General features: G+C 36.6%; 1 protein-coding gene across 1 annotated transcript in view; it reads left to right on the top strand.

Annotated features, from left to right (window-relative positions):
- Nucleotides 1–22,481, top strand: part of ARMC3 (armadillo repeat containing 3) — a 78,709-nt gene that overhangs the window by 20,134 nt on the left and 36,094 nt on the right. Inside the window, exons 6-9 of the mRNA XM_049777535.1 lie at nt 658–852; nt 1,808–1,991; nt 11,929–12,081; nt 12,186–12,291. Coding sequence (XP_049633492.1) covers nt 658–852; nt 1,808–1,991; nt 11,929–12,081; nt 12,186–12,291 — 638 coding nt within the window. The remainder of the gene's footprint in view (nt 1–657; nt 853–1,807; nt 1,992–11,928; nt 12,082–12,185; nt 12,292–22,481) is intronic.

Raw genomic sequence — 22,481 nt, forward strand, 5'->3', positions numbered from 1 at the left:
CCTGTTTTGATGGAAAAGGTCATGACTGAATAGTTGGGGTTGGATGGCTTTGCATGCCTTGTCCATCCATTGCTCACCCCAACCACACCCTACTCCACCACACCCATAAAGTGAAAGGTACACAGTAAAGAGCTGCTTGTCTAGCTCCTGAAGAACCTCAGTAGTAAACGTTCCAACTAAAGGTCATGTGTCAGAACTCAGCCTGATAGAAACTCAAATTCACAGAGCTTGCCAATAGATGATTGTGTGCATGTAATTATTTCTAGACAGTCCATCTGAATGCAGATGGCCAGAAATTAGTGTCCACATTTTATTTTTATCAAGGACTATTTGAAACAAAATGTAGAGTGTAAAAAGCGTTATATTATTTATAGATTTGATTCTAGGCAGAGGAATTTCTATATTAAAACAATAACCACAAAGTGCCAACGTTCATAGTTCATGTCTATTTCATGTCTATTTTATGTCATGTCTGCTTTGTTTAAATATTTTAGTATTGCCAACTTAGAGTTTACCTACTTTTTTGTGTGTTATTTTTGAAGGGAATATAGGATAAAAAATGGGGATACTTATAAATATGTATTTCCTTTTAGAAAAGAGGGGTCCTCCATTCTTGGGAAAGTGGTCTGCTATTTTATTTTTTGTATTTTTTGGCAGGATTTTCAATGTCGAGCTGCACTTCAAGAGCTAAATGCAATCCCACCTCTATTAGAACTCTTGAAGTCAGAATATCCAGTTATTCAGTTGTTGGCTCTCAAAACTTTAGGTCTTCTTACATATGATAAGGAGACACGAACAATGCTAAGAGATAATCAAGGAGTGGAGCAACTTAACAAGATCCTAGAAACCAAGGTAATTTTACTTTATGAAGAAATGTGGTTATAAAGTGTGAATTGTCTTAAATAAAATTGTGTTCTAGTTGAATATGGAGCTATGAATATAAATATATAATTGGCTTACTGATATGTAATTAATATGCATAGTTAAGTTAGTACAAAATACTTTTTTAATTTTCTGAAAGATTCCTTAAAAAGTTAAAAATAGGACCAGGAAAGTGGCTCAGTGGTAGAGCACATGTTACATATGTAAGACCATGGGTTCAATCCCTGGCACCACATACACATTTAAAAAAAAGATTTTAGATTTAAAGTTTAAAATAGGATTCTGTGAATAGTACAGTGGGTTGATGCATATCTGGCACATACCAGTCCCAGATTTCCATCCTTGGTAACATAGGCCACCTAAGGCATTACTAGATGTGGCCCTGCAGGTCCCTGAACACCTTGGAATAAACTGAATAAACACCAGCACAGGGCCAGGCAGCAGCATATCTTCAGATCCTGGCACTGAACTAGATGATTGGTCAAATAGTGTGAGGGGTGATTGAATATATTTACCAAAGCCAGTATATGGAAACAATTGTGCAACTGATAGATGAATGAAGACAATGTGGATTATATGCTCGCTCTCTCTTTCTCTCTCTTCTCTCTCTCTCTCTCTCATCATGAATACTAGCAGCCACAGAAAGGACATTATGTCACCGCAACAATTTGAGTGGACCCTGAGAGTGTTGGGCTAAGGAAAATAAGGCAGAGAGGGGAAGACAAATAGCAACTAATCTCACTTACATGTGGAGCAAATGGTTAGGCAGGGTGATGTCACTTTAGAAGCAGAACAATCTCTTTGTGGTCTCTGTCACAACAAACTTAATCACACTGTGTTCTTTCTACTGTCCAGTAGTCCAATTTAAACTATGCAAATTTCTTTTCGCACAACTTTCTGAAGTTGTGTTTGCTTTTACTATTAGGAATGGAATGACCTTCATATAGAAGCCCTTGCAGTGGTGGCCAATTGCCTTGAAGATACGGAAACTATGTGGCTGATTCATCAATCAGGTGGTCTTAAGAAACTACTAACATTTGCAGAAAACTCTACAATTCCTGAAATTCAGAAGAATGCAGCCAAAGCAATCACTAAAGCAGCGTATGATGGTATGCTTCATTTACATAAACCAAAGACACATATTCCCCCTTATATTCTTGATTGTGATGATATTGGAATAATTACTTTTAAGTAATATTTACTTTTCATAGTATTTACTTTAAATTAATTTAAAATAACTTCATTTTTTAAACTGTTCATTCCTAAATTAAGTTCAAAACTCTTCCTTTCTCTTGGTGTTGAAAATATACAGAAAGTAGGCTATATTTGTGATACTTAAAATATTTCAATAAATCCACATTTGGAAAAATATCTATAGAGTAATTTCAAGTTTCAGCTGGAGTCTAGCAGTGCATGTTACAGAGCTGTGAAAAATAATATACTCATACTATGTACATAATGGAATTTTCATTTCACTGGCAAGCTGTGTTGACATAAATCTGTAAAATGAGAGAGATTAATTATGTCACAAGCACTGAAGATAAAATTGTAGTCTTAATTTATGTATATTTGGGGTATTTTGTTTAATCAAGGGCATGATTTTATTTTCTCTCTTCCATATAACTTCTCTTATAAATGATGACAATTTTGACTAGTCTAGTTATTTATAGCTAAACATATAGACTTACATTTGTGTATATGTCTACATGTATATGGTAGGAAACACTCCCTTTTCAGCCTATACTGGAGTCCCTCAAGGCAAAGTTTTAATTCAGGAAGCCATATTTTTCTGTCCAGTACATGGCTAATAAAGAGGACCTCACAAATTACAGTACAAATGCCAGGTCTAAAGATAGCCTATAAAATTAGATTTTTGGACCTTTTCAAAGATGATCAGTTCTGTTTTCCATCAACCTCAGTCCTTCTTGGCTCTCTCAAAGGAGAGCTCAGTTTTTTTCATCTTTGGTCCAGGAGATCTGTGCCATGTGGAGACTGTTCCACCCTTTTGGGGATAGTGAGTTTCTGGACTTTCTTACTCTCATGTGAAGTAGGAATGAAAAGAGCCCTGGATCAAGTTTCTGGTCTTCCAATGTGCTACTAATTTCACTAACTCACTGAATTATAGATTCTATGGTCTTAGCTAGTAATTCATTTATTATTTATGAAGCCCCCACTTCCTTTCCATAAAAACCCAGCAAGTAAAGAGGCAATCACAAAGTAATATTAAATTGTTTGGTGACAGAAGAATAGGGTCTCCCAGAGGGCCATGTAATACAGACTAAGAGCAGACATGTCTTCCTGGAATGGGTGATTTACAATTTAGTACCTAGAGGAAGTCAGAGAAATTGGAAGGTCCTGGTTGGATGGGGAAGCTCACTATTGTTCTAAGGACAAGACAGTATGCGTAAATACTAGAGAAGGAAGAGAATATGGAATGTTCCAGAAAGGAAAGCTTTCAAGAAAAACTTCATGAATAGAGGGCAGCAAAAAACAAAGTTAAGCTGTAGAAGTAATGAGGTACCGAGGCTCATGTGGCTTATCTATCAAGTTGAGGGCTTCAGGCTTTATTTTGGTAGTAACAAAGACTCATAGAAACTACTTAGAAATCTCACTCTTGAAAGAAAGAGCAATTTTTCTGCATAATGAAAAAACTGGAAGGAAGCAAGACAAAATAGACAAGGAAGGGAGAGGCTGTCAGCAATAATGTAGGTGAGAAGATATCATGAAACAAGGTGGAGTGATCAGGATAAATTCCCAGGCAGTTTCATGAAGAATCACCAGCTCAAGGCTTGGGAAGGGTCATAATTCCTGAATCCTGGGTGGAAAAGAAGAAAGTAATTTAAGGACAACTTCAGCGTTCTAGTTAAGGAAACTGAGCTCAATTCACAGAAACGAGGGATATCAGAAGAGGGGGCAGTCTTTGGTAATGGAAATAGATTCCTTTATAAACACTAATTAAAATATTTTAATACATTAAAGTTATCATCATAACTCTTTCAATGACATGAAGTACATTGATATTGTTGCAAATATATTAACCTCTATTTCACCACAACACTCACAACACTTTTTTTTTTAATTTTTGGGTCACACCCAAGAGTGCTCAGGGGTTACTCCTGGCTCTACGCTCAGAAATAACTCCTGGCAGGCTCGGGGGACCATATGGGATGCCGGGATTCAAACTACCATTCTTCTGCATGCAAGGCAAACGCCCTACCTTCATGCCCACACAACACTCTTTTAATCTTGCAAAACTGACATTGGTACCCGAAAACAATAACTCCCTACTTCTCTTTCCCTGCATCCCTGGCAACCAACATTCCTCATTTTCCGAATTCTCACCTAAGTGAAATCACTTAATATTTATCCTTTTGTGACTGTTATATTTCATTTAGCATGGTGGCCTCAAGATTCATTAATGTAGGCATATGTACCAGAAGTTTCCTCCCTGTTAAGACTGATTTATATTATACTGTATGTCTATGTTTTTTGTTCACTCATTCATCTGTTGATGATGAATACTTGTGTTGTTTTGAGTTTTTGATGTGTGAACAATGATGTACAAATAATTGACTCTCTAGTTTCAATTGTTTTAAGTAATACTCCAAAGTATGGCAATTTTATGTTTAACATTTGAGAAATTGCCATTCTATCTTTCCATAACAATTATGATCTTTTAAATTCTCATCAATAGGACAGACTTCCAAAGTCTTCACACACTTTATTCATATTTATTATATCCTGGTTCTTGATAGTAGCTTTCTTAATGCATGATAAGTGGTTTATCTTTGTGTTCAGTTTTGTAATTCTCGGGTGATTAGTGATGTTGAATATTGTTTTCCTGTTTTGTTGGCCATTTATTTTCTTTGGAGAAGAATTCAAATGAAGTCCCCATTTCTCAATGGGTGGAATATTATTGAGTTGGGGTTCTTCACATATTCTAGACATTGATTATTCCCTCTTCCTTTTCCTTTGCTGTTGTGATGACTGGGAATAACTGTGCATACAAACATATACACATACAGTTTTGGTGCTTAAACACATGGTTTAGTGCCTGCCCAGAGTTACACAACAGGTTGTGGTGGTTGCAAATTTGGCTATGTTGCTCACCAGGAGCCACATACTTTTATTTGTGGTGCTTATACATATGACCACCAGGGGCTGCACTCTTAGTTGTGATGCTCTCACACATTCTGGTTATAGAGCTTTTTGAAGCTCACTGTGATGCTCACTTCATGCCAAGTGAAGATCCCTCATCTGCTCATAGCTTCACACATATATTTCAGTTGTGCTATTGAGATTTCTCCATTACAATTGTCATGCTATGTGTACACACTTGGCTGTGTATTGGAGATGACATTCTCTACCACAATGTCAACAATCCCAAACAGCAGAGTCTGAAGCATATTTGATACATGGGAAAGTAATATGAAGAATAGAACTGGAGGCCTCATGCTTGCAAGACAGGTGCATTTTTGATCAATGACCTATGCTAGGACCCCAGATGTTGATTTCTTACCTGATAAATGATTTTACCTATTCATTGACCATATCAACATATACTTGATTTCACCTGTTCCTTTTCACTCATTTTTATGTGCGTTTGAATACATAAACATTCTTACTTTTGCATAGTTCAATTAATTTTTTTGGTTCTTGTTGCCTGTGCTTTGGGTGTTATATTCAAGAAATCATAACAAATACAATGACATTTTCTTTTAAAATCTTTATAGACTTCCTCCACTAGGTCTTTGATCTATTTTGACTTAGTTTTATGTCTGGTATAAGGATCCTATTTCATTCTTTTTGCACATGGATATTTAATGTTTTCAGCACCATTTGTTGAAATCCATTCTTTATTTGTAACACAAAGAAATTCCACCAGATAGTCTTTAAATCCCATCTGGCAGTTAATGCTTTATGAATCTACTTCCTTATGCTAGTTCTAAAATCACTAAATTTAGATTTCAAATTATATCACCTTCCTTTCTATTTTAGAATCTAACAATCAAATCTTTATTTGTTTTACTTGTGAACTTTCTTTATTTTTTTAATGTTCCTTCAACCATCTTTCCAAACTACTTTTTCCAAACTAAAGGGTACTAATTGTGTTTCCCCATATATATTGTGCTCAGAATATCCTACAATTAATCTCACTTAAAATATATTTCATTTTTGGGGCCGGAGAGATAGCACAGTGGCATTTGCCTTGCAAGCAGCCGATCCAGGACCTAAGGTGGTTGGTTCTAATCCCAGTGTCCCATATGGTCCCCCGTGCCTGCCAGGAGCTATTTCTGAGCAGATAGCCAGGAGTAACCCCTGAGCAATGCCGGGTGTGGCCCAAAAACCAAAAAAAATAAATATATATTTCATTTTTAATGATACATATAATAAATAGCATTTTAAAAGCCTGTGCCATATTTTGTATGGCATTTAAATAAGCTACTTAATACTGATTTTCCTCTTTAGTCTTATGAAGGTAAATATTCTTGTGAGCCTTTGACCATATCAGCACATTGAGTCCAACTATATGAGAGAAAAGCCAATGATGAACCCCAGGTCCCCATTTCTAGATTCTTCTTAATCAGGACCCAGACTTCAAAGTCTTTTTGTTCTAAACGCTAACATTTCTTTAACATGTAGCTTTTTTCAAATCGCAAGTTTTGCTTTGCACTTTTGCCAAAAGCTAGCCGATGATCTATGTATATAAGCATTTCTTCTATGAATTTTTGAAAAGATATACTCTCTGTTTACTATTTGGCAAATATTTATTGTGTGTGCTATGTGCAAGGCATCTTTCAGAAAATAAGGATAAACAAGGAATGATATCAATGAATAAATATTTGTTTAACAGACCAAAAATGGATGTCTTTCTTGTAGCATTTGCTATTTATCCTTTAGATGAGCTTTACTAATGATATTGCACAGTCCTTTGTGTTTAAATGTGTTTTATGTCAACTTTGAAGGATCACAGTGGTATGTGGGTAAGTGGTATAGTAGACGTTTTCTATGAGGTTATTTCTCTTGATAGTATAGTCTCTTGTAGTTTAAAATGATTAACTTTGCTTTAATATTACTATTTTAAAATCATATTACTTTTTAGCTTCAAATTTCAATGGGATTTTAAGATTTTCATGAGTGGGGTCTGAGCGATAGCACACAGCTGACCCAGGATGAACCTGGGTTCAATTCCCAGAGTCCCATATGATCCCTGAATCAGGAGCCATTTCTGAGCGCATAGCCAGGAATAACTCCTGAGCATTACTGAGTGTGGCCCAAATTCCCCAAAAAAAAAAGATTGTCATGAGTGTTCAAATACGGTCTTGATAAAATCAGCTATAATATACCAGATGGTTTAAATAAAGAAACAAAGTGACTATTTTCATAAAATATAACTAGAATTCAGGGAATGAGAAAGATGCCCATGAGCAATATAGGCAAAAACTTCATGGCTGGGAATCCAAAGGTAGGAGATGAAACACTGATTTTCTTTTAGGGTACTGTATTTGACTTTCTAAATTCATGTTTTTCCCTTTTAATTTTTCTATGCTGTTTTCTACATTTTCTTATATTTTCTTTTGTTTTTTTTTTCAGCTTTCTATTTTCAGTCACTATTTTGAGGAAAAGTTATAGCTATTTAAAATAAATTAGCAATTTAGCTTCCATGATTTTTTCCCTTTTTGATGTTTGTAAATATATTCTGTGTTTAGGGATTCTCTTATCAACTCTGTATTAACCTCTCTGAAAAATAAAAACACTTCAACTCTATTCTATTTTAACCACATTTATTATTTAGTAAATTTACCCACATTAACCCACATTTACATTTACCATTTAGAGTTAGGTTCTATCATATCAGTTTAAAAAAGTCTATTATAAATTATCATTAAAGAACATGCCCCATTCTTAAGATTTTATTTTTGATTAATTTCTCAAATTTCAGATTATTTTTCAATTTAAAATTTATTTTATGAACAATCAAGAATGCTTTTGTTTGTTTGTTTGTCTTCTGTTTTTCTGGGTTTGTTTGTTTGTTTTTTTAGATCTTTACCTAATTGTTGTCACTTGCCTCTAAGCATAAATGACAGATTGACTGAGTTGGTAATTGTTGCTTCATAATATTTTCTCTCTATTATCTATGGGAGACTGGGGTGTAACTTTGTATGATAGCACCTGCCTCACAGTTTTGAGGCCCTAAGTTCAATTACCCAAACCTACCTCCATCCCTCCCCATCCCATTGATTTAGTTATTTATTCTGCTAAGGTGGTTGCCTGGGGGTAGTTTATGGTTTTCTTTGGGATTCTGGTCCTGGCCTTTGTTCCTGAACTTCTCAGTAAAGGTTTCAGTCTTCTCTGGTCCTATAGTGGCACCAGCCCACCCCACCTGTGAACATTTCATTTGAGCATCCGAATTCAAGGGTAGCTTGATTTCTTGTTTTTATATAAAATATTGTATATGGGATAGAACGTTTTATCCTATGAATTAAAATTTTTTTGCTAATGATATGGGTCTGAACTCTCTCTCTCTCTCTCTCTCTCTCTCTCTCTCTCTCTCTCTCTCTCTCTCTCATTTGCTCTTTTTTTTCCCTCACCTTTTGGATCTCCAGAATAATTTTTTCTACCTTGGGGCCAGAGCTATAGCATATCAGTGGGGCATTTGCCTTGCATGTGGCCAACCTGGAAGAACCCAGATTTGATTCCCGGCATCTTATATGGTCCCTCCAGCCAGCTAGGAGCAATTTCTGATCACAAAGCCAGAAATAACCCCTGGGTGCTGCCAAGTATGGCACCCAAACAAAACAAAACACAAAGAAAAAAATTTTTTTTCTACCTTAACTTAAGACAGTCTTTTTATTACACCTTTGACTTATTGTTATTTTAATTATAATTTTCCCAGGAATATTTATTATATTAGGCTATTTCTTTCATACATACCTACTGCTGTACAGTTTTTATACTTTTGGCTTTTAGTGTTTAATAATATAATGGGGAGTGTGTGATCCAGGCCTGGTTGTTAATAAACAGATCAGGATTCTGAGCTGCCCTTGGCCTGTTTTACCATCGGAAGACTCTTGTCTCCCAGTTTTTCCCAAATGTGACATTGCATTTCTCAAGTCCTAGTCTCTCCAGGTCCTACATGCAGATCCATAGGAATCCCAAAGCCCTCACTCTCCACCTGCATCAACTTACCCCCACTTCTAGATTCCCCCTGCTTTGCTTCTCAGCCTGTCCCTCTCTTTCACAGCTCTGGTCTCTCTTAAGCTCTTGACTTACATGTTTTACTCTTACATCAAAGATAGAGCTAAACTCTAAATAATAATAAGGTGAACCAAGTTGTGTCCTAAAATAGTTATGCCAAAGTCAATGATCACAAAATGGTTTTGGTAAAATCATTTTCCACTCCAAAAACTTCATTTGTAAGTAGTTTTAACAGATGTAACCATCTGGTGTTCATTGGAGGCATTTTTAAAATTTTTTTCATCAGCATCAACAAATTCCCCCCACTCCCCATCCTCCGCTAAGCTAGGTCATAGTCAGCTGGGTCATCGTCACTGCCTAGCAAAAACACAGGTTCAGCAAACATCCTGGGAAGAGTTGCAAGATGCACGTCTTTACCATGGAAAGCCCAAACCAGTTGCCTTTGACTGGACACCAGAAGGAAGAAGGTGTTAATTACCATGCTGCGGGGCAGGCGGTTTATGAACTGGCATTAACATCTCAGCAGGAGCTAAGGTGGCTGCAACTAGCAACTTGCAGACTGGCTGAAGAAAAGCACCATTACATACAGATTTATTTTCAGTGACAGAGCCTCATGCTTTTTATTTGAGCAATACTGCATAAGTGTTCTTTTTAAAGGACATTACTCTTAGTCACACAATTACCTTGCCATCTTTATTATCTGAGTAATTAAAACACAAATACTTCTCAGTGTGGCAATTCAGAGAAGGTACTTGGTTAATATGCTAATTCATCTCCTAAATCTATTATAGTCACTCCGTAGCCAGCACTTTTGAGGTTTGGTGAACACAGCTGGATTTGCAGAACACTCCCAGCAGGGCTGAAAACCTAATTGCTTATATTTCTTTAATATTGTTTATTAAACTACATTTCCTTATAGTTTTTAAATCATAAAAATCTTTCCAATAATTGCATCTATACTGTTTTTTTTGGGGGGGAAGGGTGTTGGATGGGGTGATTTTCCTCATAGAATATCCATGTCCTTACTTAATATTTTGTTTTGGAGAGTTGATTAAGGACTATATAGAAAGAATTGTTTAATCTTAAGCATTAAAGTCAGAGACTCGAGGAAAGTTTTAAATCTTATTTGTTCCGAAAACTAAGATGACACCATACATTTTAAAACAGGTTTGGAGTCATCTACTTGAGATTTAAGTATAAATTGCAGCATTTTAATGAAACAGTTATGGCTTTCCTGAATTCTGATTTTAAACGAAAGGAGCAAGGGATTAAAATGATAGGATTACAGGACACGGTTCATGATTAGTTTAAGATGAATGAAGAGAAGTGTGAGTAACTTGTGCTAGTTATGGTCATATCGTGTGGCAGACATCTGGTATCTGATAATCAAAGGTCCAAAGTATTTGCAAAATGGGACCATCTGAATGTGATGTTGCTTCTATGGAAGGGCAATTTTGAAAAGTGCTTGCTAGAAGACAGAAGTTAGATGTTAACTTTAATACAGAAACCTAGTTGTAATAATTTCTAAGAATATTGCTAAAATAAAAGCCTCGGGCTAATCAAATTATATTTAAGGAACTGTTTATTGCAGGTTAGCATATGGTTGTTCTCTAAATTAGTAGTGGCAGCCCTTTGGGCAGAGATTTTTATTCTCTAGATAATATTTTTATTTTTCCAATTTCTATTTATAAACTTCCATTTATAAGTTGCCCTTACAAAGGTTAACTGGAGAATCAAACCTATGACAACTTTTAAGGAACTCTGTAAATAAATTAGTAAAGAGTTATTTATAAACTGTTTCTAGTTAAACTAGTCTCTGATGGATGGTGTTAAAATTAAGTTCACTCTCATGCCTTTTCCTAGTACTAGCTTCTAGTATATAGTAATATTTAAAATAAATCATAAAATACCAGACAAGAGTGGGCTTTTGGTTTATGTAATTTTTTTTGTTTAAGCAACTTCATTTCAGTATGTAGTAAAAAGTTATTCATTATTAAAATAGCAAGCTAAGTCATCTAGAAGCAGTTAGGGAATGAGAAGTACACTCTAAGAATTTTGACTCTTAATTTAGTGTTTTTTAATGAGATTAAGGTGGAATATACTTCAAAGTGTGACTTGGTTTCCAAAGAAAGAAAGTTATGCCATAATACAGGTTGAAATTAAATTTATAATAACTAAAGTGAAAAATAATTACTTATCTTTTACTTTGGCAACTGCACATTGTAACTAAAGATAAAAGAGGATTAGACTTCCTTTCACATAAGGTGATCGATCAATTTCTCAAATCTTGGGACCACCCATCATTGATCTTATTTTTACTCTCCTCTCTTCTCTTAAGCTACCAACTCACTAATTTGTACTTCTTAGATTTCCTTAAGTGTTGGCTTTTTTCACTTAAAAATTATCTAAATAAGTTTTGGTGGATGTTGGTATTGGTGCTGGTATTGAGGGCAGAATACAGAGCCTTGTGTAGACATGGTGGTACTTTACCACTGAACCAAAATCCTGGCCCTTAACTAAGTTTTTATGTTTAATGAGATGACAGGTCTAAATATGGCATCATGTCAAGCAAATGATTAGTGTTAAATAAGTTCTTGTGAAACCTAAACCCTGATATTAATAACCTATAAAGGAATAGAAAAGCAAATCCCATAATATCCATGATTCACTTTTTTGCAGAATTGCTTTACTTTAATGGAGAAATAGGTACATATTTTGCTTTGTCTGGACTGTTTATGGCAAACCTAGCAAATAGTCTGAATTCCTTCCATAGTTGGCTGAAGAATTAGCTATCCTTTCATAGCTTTTTGCAATTAAATAATTTTTTTTCTTTTTGTTTGGTGAAAGCTGAAAACAGAAAATTTTTCCATGAACAAGAGGTCGAAAAATGTCTCATAACCCTTTTGGGTTCTGAGAATGATGGAACTAAAATTGCCGCTTCCCAAGCTATTTCAGTGATGTGTGAAAATACGAGTAGCAAAGAATATTTCAACACTCAGGGTAAGCAGACTGGAGAAAACTCTTTGGAGTGCTTTGAAATTACTGCCTTCTAATTTGTGCAGGTGTTCTGTACAGTCATAGTTCACCTTTCTTTCTGTTGGTAGGGATCCCTCAGTTAATTCAGCTGCTTAAAAGTGAGAACGAAGAAGTGAGGGAAGCAGCTGCTCTTGCATTGGCTAATCTGACCACTAACAACCCAGCTAATGTCAAGTAAGTATGTCCATAGAGCCATTTAGCACTGACTCTGGTCGTTTGACCATCCTAGATATTTTCACTGCTACTCTTTTTGCAGCAGTTTCTATATTCTTTCACTTGGCCTAAGATTATTCCACAGCAAACCTTAGAACCATCTAAGGCCTGTTTCCAATTATATTAGAAAAACCTCAACAGTTTCTCAGCTCGTTGGGAAATTGTGGGGTCATTTGATGCAAGAAACAGGCTAACGTCTGTGGAAAGTTCCCATACAAATCACACTGGCTAATGCTGGAACTATCTGAGAGAACATTATATAAGCATTTGCAAAATCTAGGGAAAAAAATAAAGACCTATTTGAAAAGGACAAAGCATTAGATAAATCTAAAAGACTATTCAAAGGGCCAGTTGGAATTTATTCTGAATATGAAGACAGATTTTTAAAAAAGTCAGGTGTGTGGTATGTGATCTGTATTCACTTAAGTGGTATTTATCAGGATTATCTGCCAGCAGAGCAGGAAACTGACACTTTATCAGACAGCCTAATTTTTCTGGGTGCACAGAGTTATTAAAGTAGCTGAGCTGAGGCTGAAGTCATGGCTCAGTGAAGGAGCATTTTCTTTGCATGTATGAGATCTTAGGTTTGATTTTCTGGCACCGCAGAGTCTCTTGAGCACATATTAGCAGTAGCTCCCAAGCACTGCTTGTTGTGGCTCTGTATTAGCAACTCCTTCAAAATAAAACGGTTTTAAAATAACAATAGAATAACTGAGCTGGACATTATACCTAGGTCTATCGAATTCTCAAATTGGTGAGGTTTTTTGGACAGAAAACTACATTATTAAAAAAATTTTTTGTGTTGTTGTTATATTGTTGTTTGGGGGCCTCACCCAGCTGTACTCAGGGTTTATTCCTCCTGTGGCCAACTATCACTCCTGGTAGTGCTCAGGGTATTGTATTCAGTGCTATGAATCAAACTTGGACAGGCTGAAGCCTTACGCACTGTACTATCTAAAATATCTGGTTCCTAAAAAACATTTTTTGAAGACAACTTTCAAAAATATGACTTATTCTTTCTGTATTTTATACAGCTATTAGGGCTTTCTACAGAAATAGAATCAATGGGGTAATATTACAAATACAAAGTTTAAGGTTGCACGTTTGCCTGTGGGTTCTGCCCCCTGCAAAACAAAACTAAACTAAACTAATGAAGAAAAAAGCTTTGAGTGACTTTTAGAGATCAGAGTGGCTTTATTCAATGACTCACGAATCAGATAGCACCCATGACTAGCAGGTAGAAAGGAGCCTCTGGGCACCTTACAAAATAAAAGAGTTTTCTGGTAGAAGGAAATTGGAATCAGGAAGTTGCACTAGCAACAAGCAGATTGGTCATGATTTCACTAGCAAGGATTTTTTTTTTTTGCTGGAAGAGGTTGAAACTGGAATTAATTCTCATTGTAGTGTCATGGGGTATAAGCAGCTCCATTTGGGGCCATGCTGTACTGTTTCTAGGTAGGTAGGTAGGTAGGTCAGTTGGTTGGTGTGTCAGTCAGCTGAGAATAGTTACTAGAAATTAATAATAATTATGAATGTTAAGAAATCCCCAAATCTGTGGACTATGCACTATTACACTGTGGAGGGACAAAGTGGATGGGCACTCAGGTCACTAATTCAAAAGCTTATCTCATCTAGAAACATTGGCACAGACACACTCAAAAATTGTGTTTTACCAACTCTGCTTATAAGAGTCTAGTCAAGTTGAAACATACTGGCTGAAGCCAGAGTGCACCTGTCTTGTACCATATATGGTGACCTGAACCTGACCAGGATTGAGCCCTGAATGTAGTGTTAGGAGGAAACCTGGGTGTGGGCTACTTCCTCCACTCAAAAAAGTTGACAGGCCGGCGAGGTGGCGCTAGAGGTAAGGTGTCTGCCTTGCAAGCACAAGCCAAGGAAGGACCTCGGTTCGATCCCCCGGCGTCCTATATGGTCCCCCAAGCCAGGGGCAATTTCTGAGTGCTTAGCCAGGAGTAACCCCTGAGCATCAAACGTGTGTGGCCCGAAAAACCAAATAAATAAATAAATAAATAAATAAATAAATAAATAAAAAAAAAACAAAGAGGAATTTAAAAATAAAGTTGACACATATAATTAACATCAATTCATTATTAACTTTTATCTGTTTCATGGCATTGTGGCTAACATGATCCTTTCCTCATTGAAATAAATCCTTCTCCCACTACCATTACTTAATCTTAATAATTCACAATCATTATTTCCTTCTCTCCCACATAAATATTTCATAAGTCATTTCTTAATGGGATGACTTAAATATCTAGCATGCAGAATAAAAACAGCTGTAATGGTTAAACATCAAAACAAAATTGTGGGGTTTTTTTGACACAGTAATTTTCTAAATTCTGAATAATTGTCATCTTTATGAAAGCACACATTTTAGTATATTGAGTCATAGTAGAATTTGAAAATAGCATATTTGAAGTCCCCCCGTGGTGCAAAAATCTTATCAGCACCCTAAAACCTTCCTACTTTATCTAGAATGCTGTAGTGTGTGTAGATGTCTTGATTTGATGTGTGCTTGTCTAGATTATATCAGTTTATAGTTTCATAAAAAATATAGAATAAGAGGATGGAAACTAATTCTAAAAGAGGTTCTCTTAAAGTTTCCTTATAAATAAATGATTTGTTTCACAGACGTGTCTCATCTGGTTCTGTTTTAGTCTCATTTTATCAATACAAAGAGCCCAGTTCAGATTACATGGTGCCTAACTTTTCCTCTATCACAATCAACTTTAGCTTTTAATTTAATTTAATTTTTTAAAATATTTCATTGCCTTAACATATTATGCACTACCACCCATTATTTCTCCCTAAATTGTATTTAGACAGAGAAGCTGTTTTTATGAATGTCCTTAGGTGTCTCTGTAGTTTTTACTTCAAAATTTTTATATCAAAAAATGTTTTTTGAGGACTTAAAAAAGGTTTTTAATGGAATTAATATTTGACATATTTGTACCATACAATGAAGAGGACTTGAAAAAAATTCTATAATCAATCAAAAGTATAAAAACAAATAAACTACATGACTGCCTATTCAAGCAGAACTCAGATTAAAAAAAAAAAGCTAAACAAAACAAAAGAGGCAAGAAAGAGGATTGGTTGATTATTTTCTTTTAAAAATCATTTTATTGAAATAACATTGGTTTATAGCATCATATGTTTCATATGTCCAGTATTTGAACTTGACATCTGTGTAAACTACATATATCATGATCACCACCAAATGTTGAATTTCCATTAATCACTCATGAGCTCTTTCACGTATTTCACACAGCCTCTATCTCTCCCAACCTACCCACTATACTGATAGGTAACCAGACTGGTCAATAGAAGTATTTTCTGCTTAGATATTCTTAGAAAAGATGACTGGCTCACTTTGAGTGGTTCCAGTATCATCTTCCCTGGCAATGTTGCCTCAGTTCAAGCTGGAGTCCCAGCTCTGCCAGAATCCTAGTTAGATGGGCAGTTTTGAGGGGTGCAAAACAGCCTTTCATCCTATCCAAAGCAAGACCCCAGAGATAATGTCTTCCAGGGCATTTGACAGCTATTTGAATATCTGGTAGTTGCTGGCCTGATTTTCATAATGCAGGTAAGCATTACAGATAAATTTTGTGTGTTAATTCCTATTCCCTTCTCCCACACTCAAAATTCCTGTGTCTCAAAAATGCTTTTCTAGCACTAATTATCAGGGTTTATATAATAAAGTCAGGAATCAAAAAAAAAAAATCACCCAGAGGAAGAAAAGCCATAGATTACAACTGCTTTCAGAAAAACTAATGTTTTTTTAAAAATCATTTTATCACCTAATATCACATAACATACCAAGATAAATATATAATGTGAAATCTCTGTAATACCCCTGGGTGACTTAACCTACTGCTCAGAGGCCACAAAGAACCTTAGTACCACTGTGTAGATGAGATCTGACACTTTTCCAAGGTCCTGCCAGGGCTACAGTGCTTGTAATTGCACCCTCACACCCATCTTCTTCATCTTCCTTTCCTGCTTCCCTCTGTTTGGTTTGGTTTGGTTTGGTTTGGGATACAACCAGCAGTGCTCAGGCTTACTCCTGGCTCTGTTCAGGGATCACTCTTGCTTGGAGCCCTAAAGGGCCAGAGACCAAACCAAGCAAGGCAAATCCCCTACCACTGGGCTATGGCTTAGCCTCCTGCTGCCCTTTATTATTTCACAATGCTCACAGTGTACTAAAACACAATGTGACCTACCTGTGTTTGTTTCTATTTTCCCCCTCTTCTCACCTACACCCACAAAGGGAACCTCTTCATTTAATGCACTAAGAGACAACAATTATCTCAAGCAGTGGTACTTGTCCTCCCACAGAGAGGTATTGGTAGAAACCAGGCTTACAACACAGGACAACACAGGAACACACAAAGTAGAAAAGTTTGTGACATCAGCCAATGCCTATTAAATATGTTGTGTCATATGGAACATAGAAGCAGCAATAGAAGGACTGGAGAGATAGCATGGAGTAAGACGTTTGCCTTGCATGCAGAAGGTCGGTGGTTGGAATCCCAGCATCCCATATGGTCCCCTGAGCTTGCCAGGAGCGATTTCTGAGCATAGAGCCAGGAGTAACCCCTGAGCGCTGCCGGGTATGACCAAAAACCAACCCCCCCTCCCCCAAAAAAAGAAGCAGCAATAAAGAGTTGCATCTTAAGAAAAAAAAAAACTTCTCTTAGTACTTTTCATTCCACAATAAGAGACTAAAGGTAATTTAAAGCAGATTTTGAAATACAAAAAGGCAGTGAATAAGATAAAAATAAAATAACTAGTTGAGGGTATGAGAAAAGAAAAGAAGAACTGAATGACTACTTTAAAGTACTAGATAGTAAAAAATATAAAATTATTTTTACATGAATGAATAAAAAAAATGAGATGGCTTAAACTATTTCCATATATAAAAATAGTTGAAATCAGAAACCCAGAAGACTAAATGTTCTATTAAAATGCCATCCACTTAGTGAATTTGGGTTCCTTTCTTGGTTTACTGCTAATCTTTTTAATTTTTTCTTATCATTCTCCATTTATTGTACTTTTTGGGGAAGGAGAAGGTAGTTAATTTTTTAATAGAAAATATTGTTTTCACATAAATTGAATGCCATGTTCAACTTGTTTTTTTCTACCCAATTAGTCATATCAAATTTTTACACTATTTATTCCCAGTTCTGGGGGAAGTATTCTAAGAGATTTTTCTGTGGTGTAGAGCCTTCTTAAATTACAACACGATGTTAAACTATTCAATTATGCCATCACCGCCATCTGTTGGATTTAATGAGAATTAAGAGTTTCCAGTTTAACCCAAGAAGTACGTTTCATGTCCCTTCGCCAACACAAACTAAATTTGGGATTTTGCTAAATTATGAAAAATTAGAAAGTGGTGTGATTTTTAATTGGATGCCTCCCAATAAGTCATTATCTTGGGAAATAAAACGATAAATAAGCAAATAGAAAGTAAGAACTTTATTACCTATGTCCTTCTTAGCCTGTTGTTTTACATAGAATATGTAATTCAGTTTGTTGTTCCCACCTCAACCATAGCAACTCTGGTCCTTCACAGTGACTGAATTCAAGGCTGTGATTCTTTTCCGGTAACTTAGAGACCAATTACTTATCTTCATCACTTTTTTATTTTTAAATTTTTATATCTCTTTATGACTTCTTATAATAACAGTAAATCAAGATAGTTTATGATTGGCAGATATGTAGTGGTTGGTATTTTTGGGAGGAGAGGGGGACAGGGAGAAGGTAGGGGCCATACCTGGTAATGTTCAGAAGCTACTTCTGGCTCTGTGCCCAGTAGTGACCTCTGGAAGTGCTTGGGGAACCATTTGCAGTGCCAGGAATCATGCCATGATGGCAGCCAAGTGGCCTCAGGCAAGTACCTTCTGTCTCTGGCCCTAAAAATATTTATCTTGGGTGAATAATTGCAGGGCCCTTCTGGCCTTCACACCTCCTGGGTAAAAATGGCTTGGTCTTTAGGGATTGTCCTGCTGCTATTGTGTGACTTTCAGTCACAACCACAACAAAGGAATTGAGGACGTGTGTAAGCCCTCCCAAAGGGGTTCCATGAAGAGAGAATGCCCCCCAGAGTCGGGCACTTTGAATATCATGACATAGGAATGATTCTTCGTCTTGTATTCTAAGTACTGGTATTTTCCTGCACAAACATGTTGTTAAATGAAAAACACTGGCAGAATAAATTTAATGCCTAGCAGAATTTTTCATGAAGCACGATGCATGTAAAACAGCATGAAAAATGAAGAGAAGCTATTTAAAAATTAAGCTACATTCCGACGTTTGTATAGTTTTTTTTTTTTTTTCAAGAAAAGGCAACGCTTTGTTTATTCATAGCATTTCACTTAGTTCACTATGGACAGGGAAGGGCCTGCACTGAAGTGATTGACGGTTAAATCAATCTGATGGTGCAGAAAGCATTTTACATCTCTCCCTCCCCCATCCCTATCCCCCCCCTATTAAATAGAATTGTGGACAAAGGCACTATCATTTCCTATTTATGTGTAACATTTATTTTGTTGATTTCAATATAGACTAATGCTATATTCCTTAGAACCTCTACATTTCTTTTTTGTGCACTTGAAGCTATAATGTTTTCAGTGAATGAGTCATTTCGAAGGAGGAAATAAAAGAAAAATCTCTCAAAGAGGGCCAAAAAGAAAAAAAAAATACTGCAAGTTTCAGTTGTTCCCTTCTCCTATGGGAAGGGAGAGTTGCACGCCCGGAGATGCTAGAAGTGTGTATTGTCACCTTCTGAAAATAAATTTCAACATTCTCTTTCCATCCAATAAGCACAGATTTACTTAGAAGTAACCCAGTCGCTTGAAATACTATATTAAAGAAACATTGGCCAAAATGCAATCTCCTGGTTGAAAAAAAAATGCAAACTCGTGTTCTAGACTGGATGTATTGGTTGGATTTAATAACGCCAGACTTGTGCAGTTATTGTCTTTGTTGTTAAAGGGGTATTTTTCCACTGGGAAAAGGGTTGGTGGATTTTTTATTTTTTCCTTTTCTGACAACTGGGAGAGGAACTGCGTCTTCATACTGCCCCCCAGTGGCCTTGGAGTAGGAAGTTGGGGGAAGGGCAAACAAGGTGAAGGAAGAATGGCTCTGCATTTTGGTGAAATAAGGATTTATTTGGAAAGACTGTGCAGCGTAGCTAAAGAAGCCATTTGAAGCACGAATAAAGCAGGGCGAGCTAGAACGCATGTTTATGTGGCCTTCAAGCGCAGACTCTTCTGCTAAGTGATCGCTGCTCATTAGATGGTTTGTCTTTGTCCCCGGTTTCTCCTTCTCTCCCTGCCTCCTTTCTTCCATTGCCGCTGCTGCCTTGGTGTCGCTGTCATTGGTGTCACACACGTGTCTGCCTGTGGGGCTCAGGCATTTTTAGCTGTGGGCCCCCCTCCCCCCAGGAGTGGCTGCAAATATTTGCATGGCTGCAAATATGCACACAGGAAAGTCCCCTCTAGGTTGAGGCTCACACATTACAGAGTGGTGCTCCCAGGGGGTTGTACTTCTTGGCCTTTGGTGTTTACACGACTATTAGTTGTGGTGGTTGCCCTGGGGGCCAAAGGTATGGCTGAACATTGCTTGTGCTTCCAGGGATCACACATGCACAAAGGAGCAGCCAGGGCTGTGCTTGCTATGGGTGGGGTGCCAGGGATTTGAATACATGACCATAAATTTTCGAGGCAGTGCTCTAAACCATGAACCCTTCTTCCTTTATTAGGGTGCAGCCTAATATTCTTTACAATATTTGAACACATGCATTATGCTTCTGGCTGAATATATGCTAATTAACATGTCCACCTAAGGTGATATAATGTGCTTGGCATAATCAAATAATTTTGTTTTTGTTTTCTTGGGTGGGGCCACACCCAGCTATGCTCAGGGATTACTTGTGGTTCTGCACTCAGGAATTACTCCTGGTAATGCTCAAAGGAATCACATGAGATTCAAAGCATTGAATCTGGTTTGTCCACTTGCAAGGCAAGCTCTGTACTATCTCTTCAGCACCAATTTTTTTTTTTTGGTGTGTTTTGGAGCCACACCCAAAATTAGTCAGGGCATATTCTGCTTAAAGATAAATCCCAGCAGGTTCAGAGAATGTTGGGGATGTTGAACCCAGATGGGCTGCATGCAAGGCAAATACTCTGTCCACTGTATTGTTTTACCAGCCCCTTAAAAAACAAATTTAAAAATCTTTTTGCAACTATGCTAGGTTTGATTTTTTTTATATTATTTACTAGCAAAAGTACTTTTATTTATAAATTCTTCCGTACCACTTGGTGGTAAGATGCTACATTCTCACAGTATGTCCTGCAAGATCATCAAGCTAACTTTTAGGAATTTTAGTTTTGTGTTAAGACTACTTTAGAAATTTATATTAAGAACACAAAGAAAGGGGCCAGAGATATAGCACGGAGGTAAGGCGTTTGCCTCTTATGCAGAAAGTGGTTCGAATCCCAGCGTCCCATATGGTCCCCTGAGCCTACCAGAAGCGATATCTGAGCGTAGAGACAGGAGTAACCCCTGAGCACTGCCGGGTGTGACCCAAAAACAAAACAAACAAACAAAAAAAGAACACAAAGAAATTAAAATGTTGTCTTCCACTTTGAAAAGGGTTTGAAGTTAATAGATAAAGATCCTTGAGGTCAAAGAAAGAAATATTGCACTTTTCCATCTGGAGTTACCTAGTGAATAATTTCTACCCCTTGGAATCTTGATTTCTTCTTCACCTGATAGAATGTCCTTGCAAACATGGTTTTACTGCATTAGAAAACATTAGACTGGGTATGAAAAAATAAGTTGGTTCCCCATCCCATTTTGTGTCTATGGATACTGTATCCATTTCCATAATCATTTTGAATTTTATTAAATATCAGTATTGTGGGACTAGGTAAACCCTACAAAGTTTTTGATTAGAAAACTCTTCCTAAAACTTTTAAAATGAGATCAGAAACACACCTTGCAAAATCTAATGTTTTTAAGTTATTAGGAACTCCTTCAGGTTTAATTTCTAGTGTTACTAATTTTCAGAAGTAGTTATCAAACCATCTTGTTATCTTTATATGGTATGATTTCCCTCTCTCTCAAATTGAAAACTTTAAAACCTTAGCTTTTTATATCCTATTACAAGGATTTTCTTCCCTCTGAAAATGCTTTTTACTACTCAGATTAGAAGTGAACAGAAAGACTCAAGTGAACATGTGAGAGGCATTGGAAAGAGGTTGACCAGCTAAGAAACTGCCTGAAAATGAAAACTTCGTACATGCCCACAAATTTGCAAATAGCAATTTTCCCCCATGATCCGAGCATTTGAGACAGGAAAATATTTTTGAGTAAGAGGGAGGGAGGAGAAAAAGTTGGCCTATGCGGGATTGGCTTACAGCTCCAGTCTTAACATCAAATGTAACTCTCAGTGTTCTCAGCCCTTCTGGCCTGTAGTAAATATGGCTGCCACTTGCATTCACAGGCCATGAGACAGGCACAGTTCTTGCTTCAGGTCATGGAGGTGGGCACACACACACACACACACACACACACACACACACACACACCAGAGCAGCCTGGTGTAGACAAGTCACTCTCTTAATAGGAATACACTCTAAGATCCTACAGTTTTGATTTAAAAACTATATCAAGAGTCTAATACACCGAAAATGGGCGGAATCCTTCTAGAGGCTCTCATCATCGATTTGAGAGACGAAGGAGAAAAAGAAGGTGAAACCCTCCACCAGTACAAAAAGAAGTGTCAAATATCCAGTGAGGACTCCAACAATAACGATAAGCACCACAAAAAAAAATAAAATAAAATAAACAACGCCATGGTCTTGAAATAAGAAACATGGCATAGTACATAAAGAAAGAAAAGAAAGGAAGAGAAAAAAATAAGTATAACTGGGGACAACAACTTCAATAATCACACCCAAACAGAGAAATCGACCAAAAATAGATAGGTAAATAAAAATAATAATGATAGTAATAAATGAAGATAAAAAAATAATATATAAAAAATAACCAAGGTTTTGTGCTTTTTGTTTTTTTTTTCCCTCCTGCCCTGGCACAGTAAATATTGGGGTCATTCG

This window comes from Suncus etruscus, chromosome 7, assembly GCF_024139225.1.
Source record: "Suncus etruscus isolate mSunEtr1 chromosome 7, mSunEtr1.pri.cur, whole genome shotgun sequence".
In the NCBI taxonomy this organism is placed as follows: Eukaryota; Metazoa; Chordata; class Mammalia; order Eulipotyphla; family Soricidae; genus Suncus; species Suncus etruscus.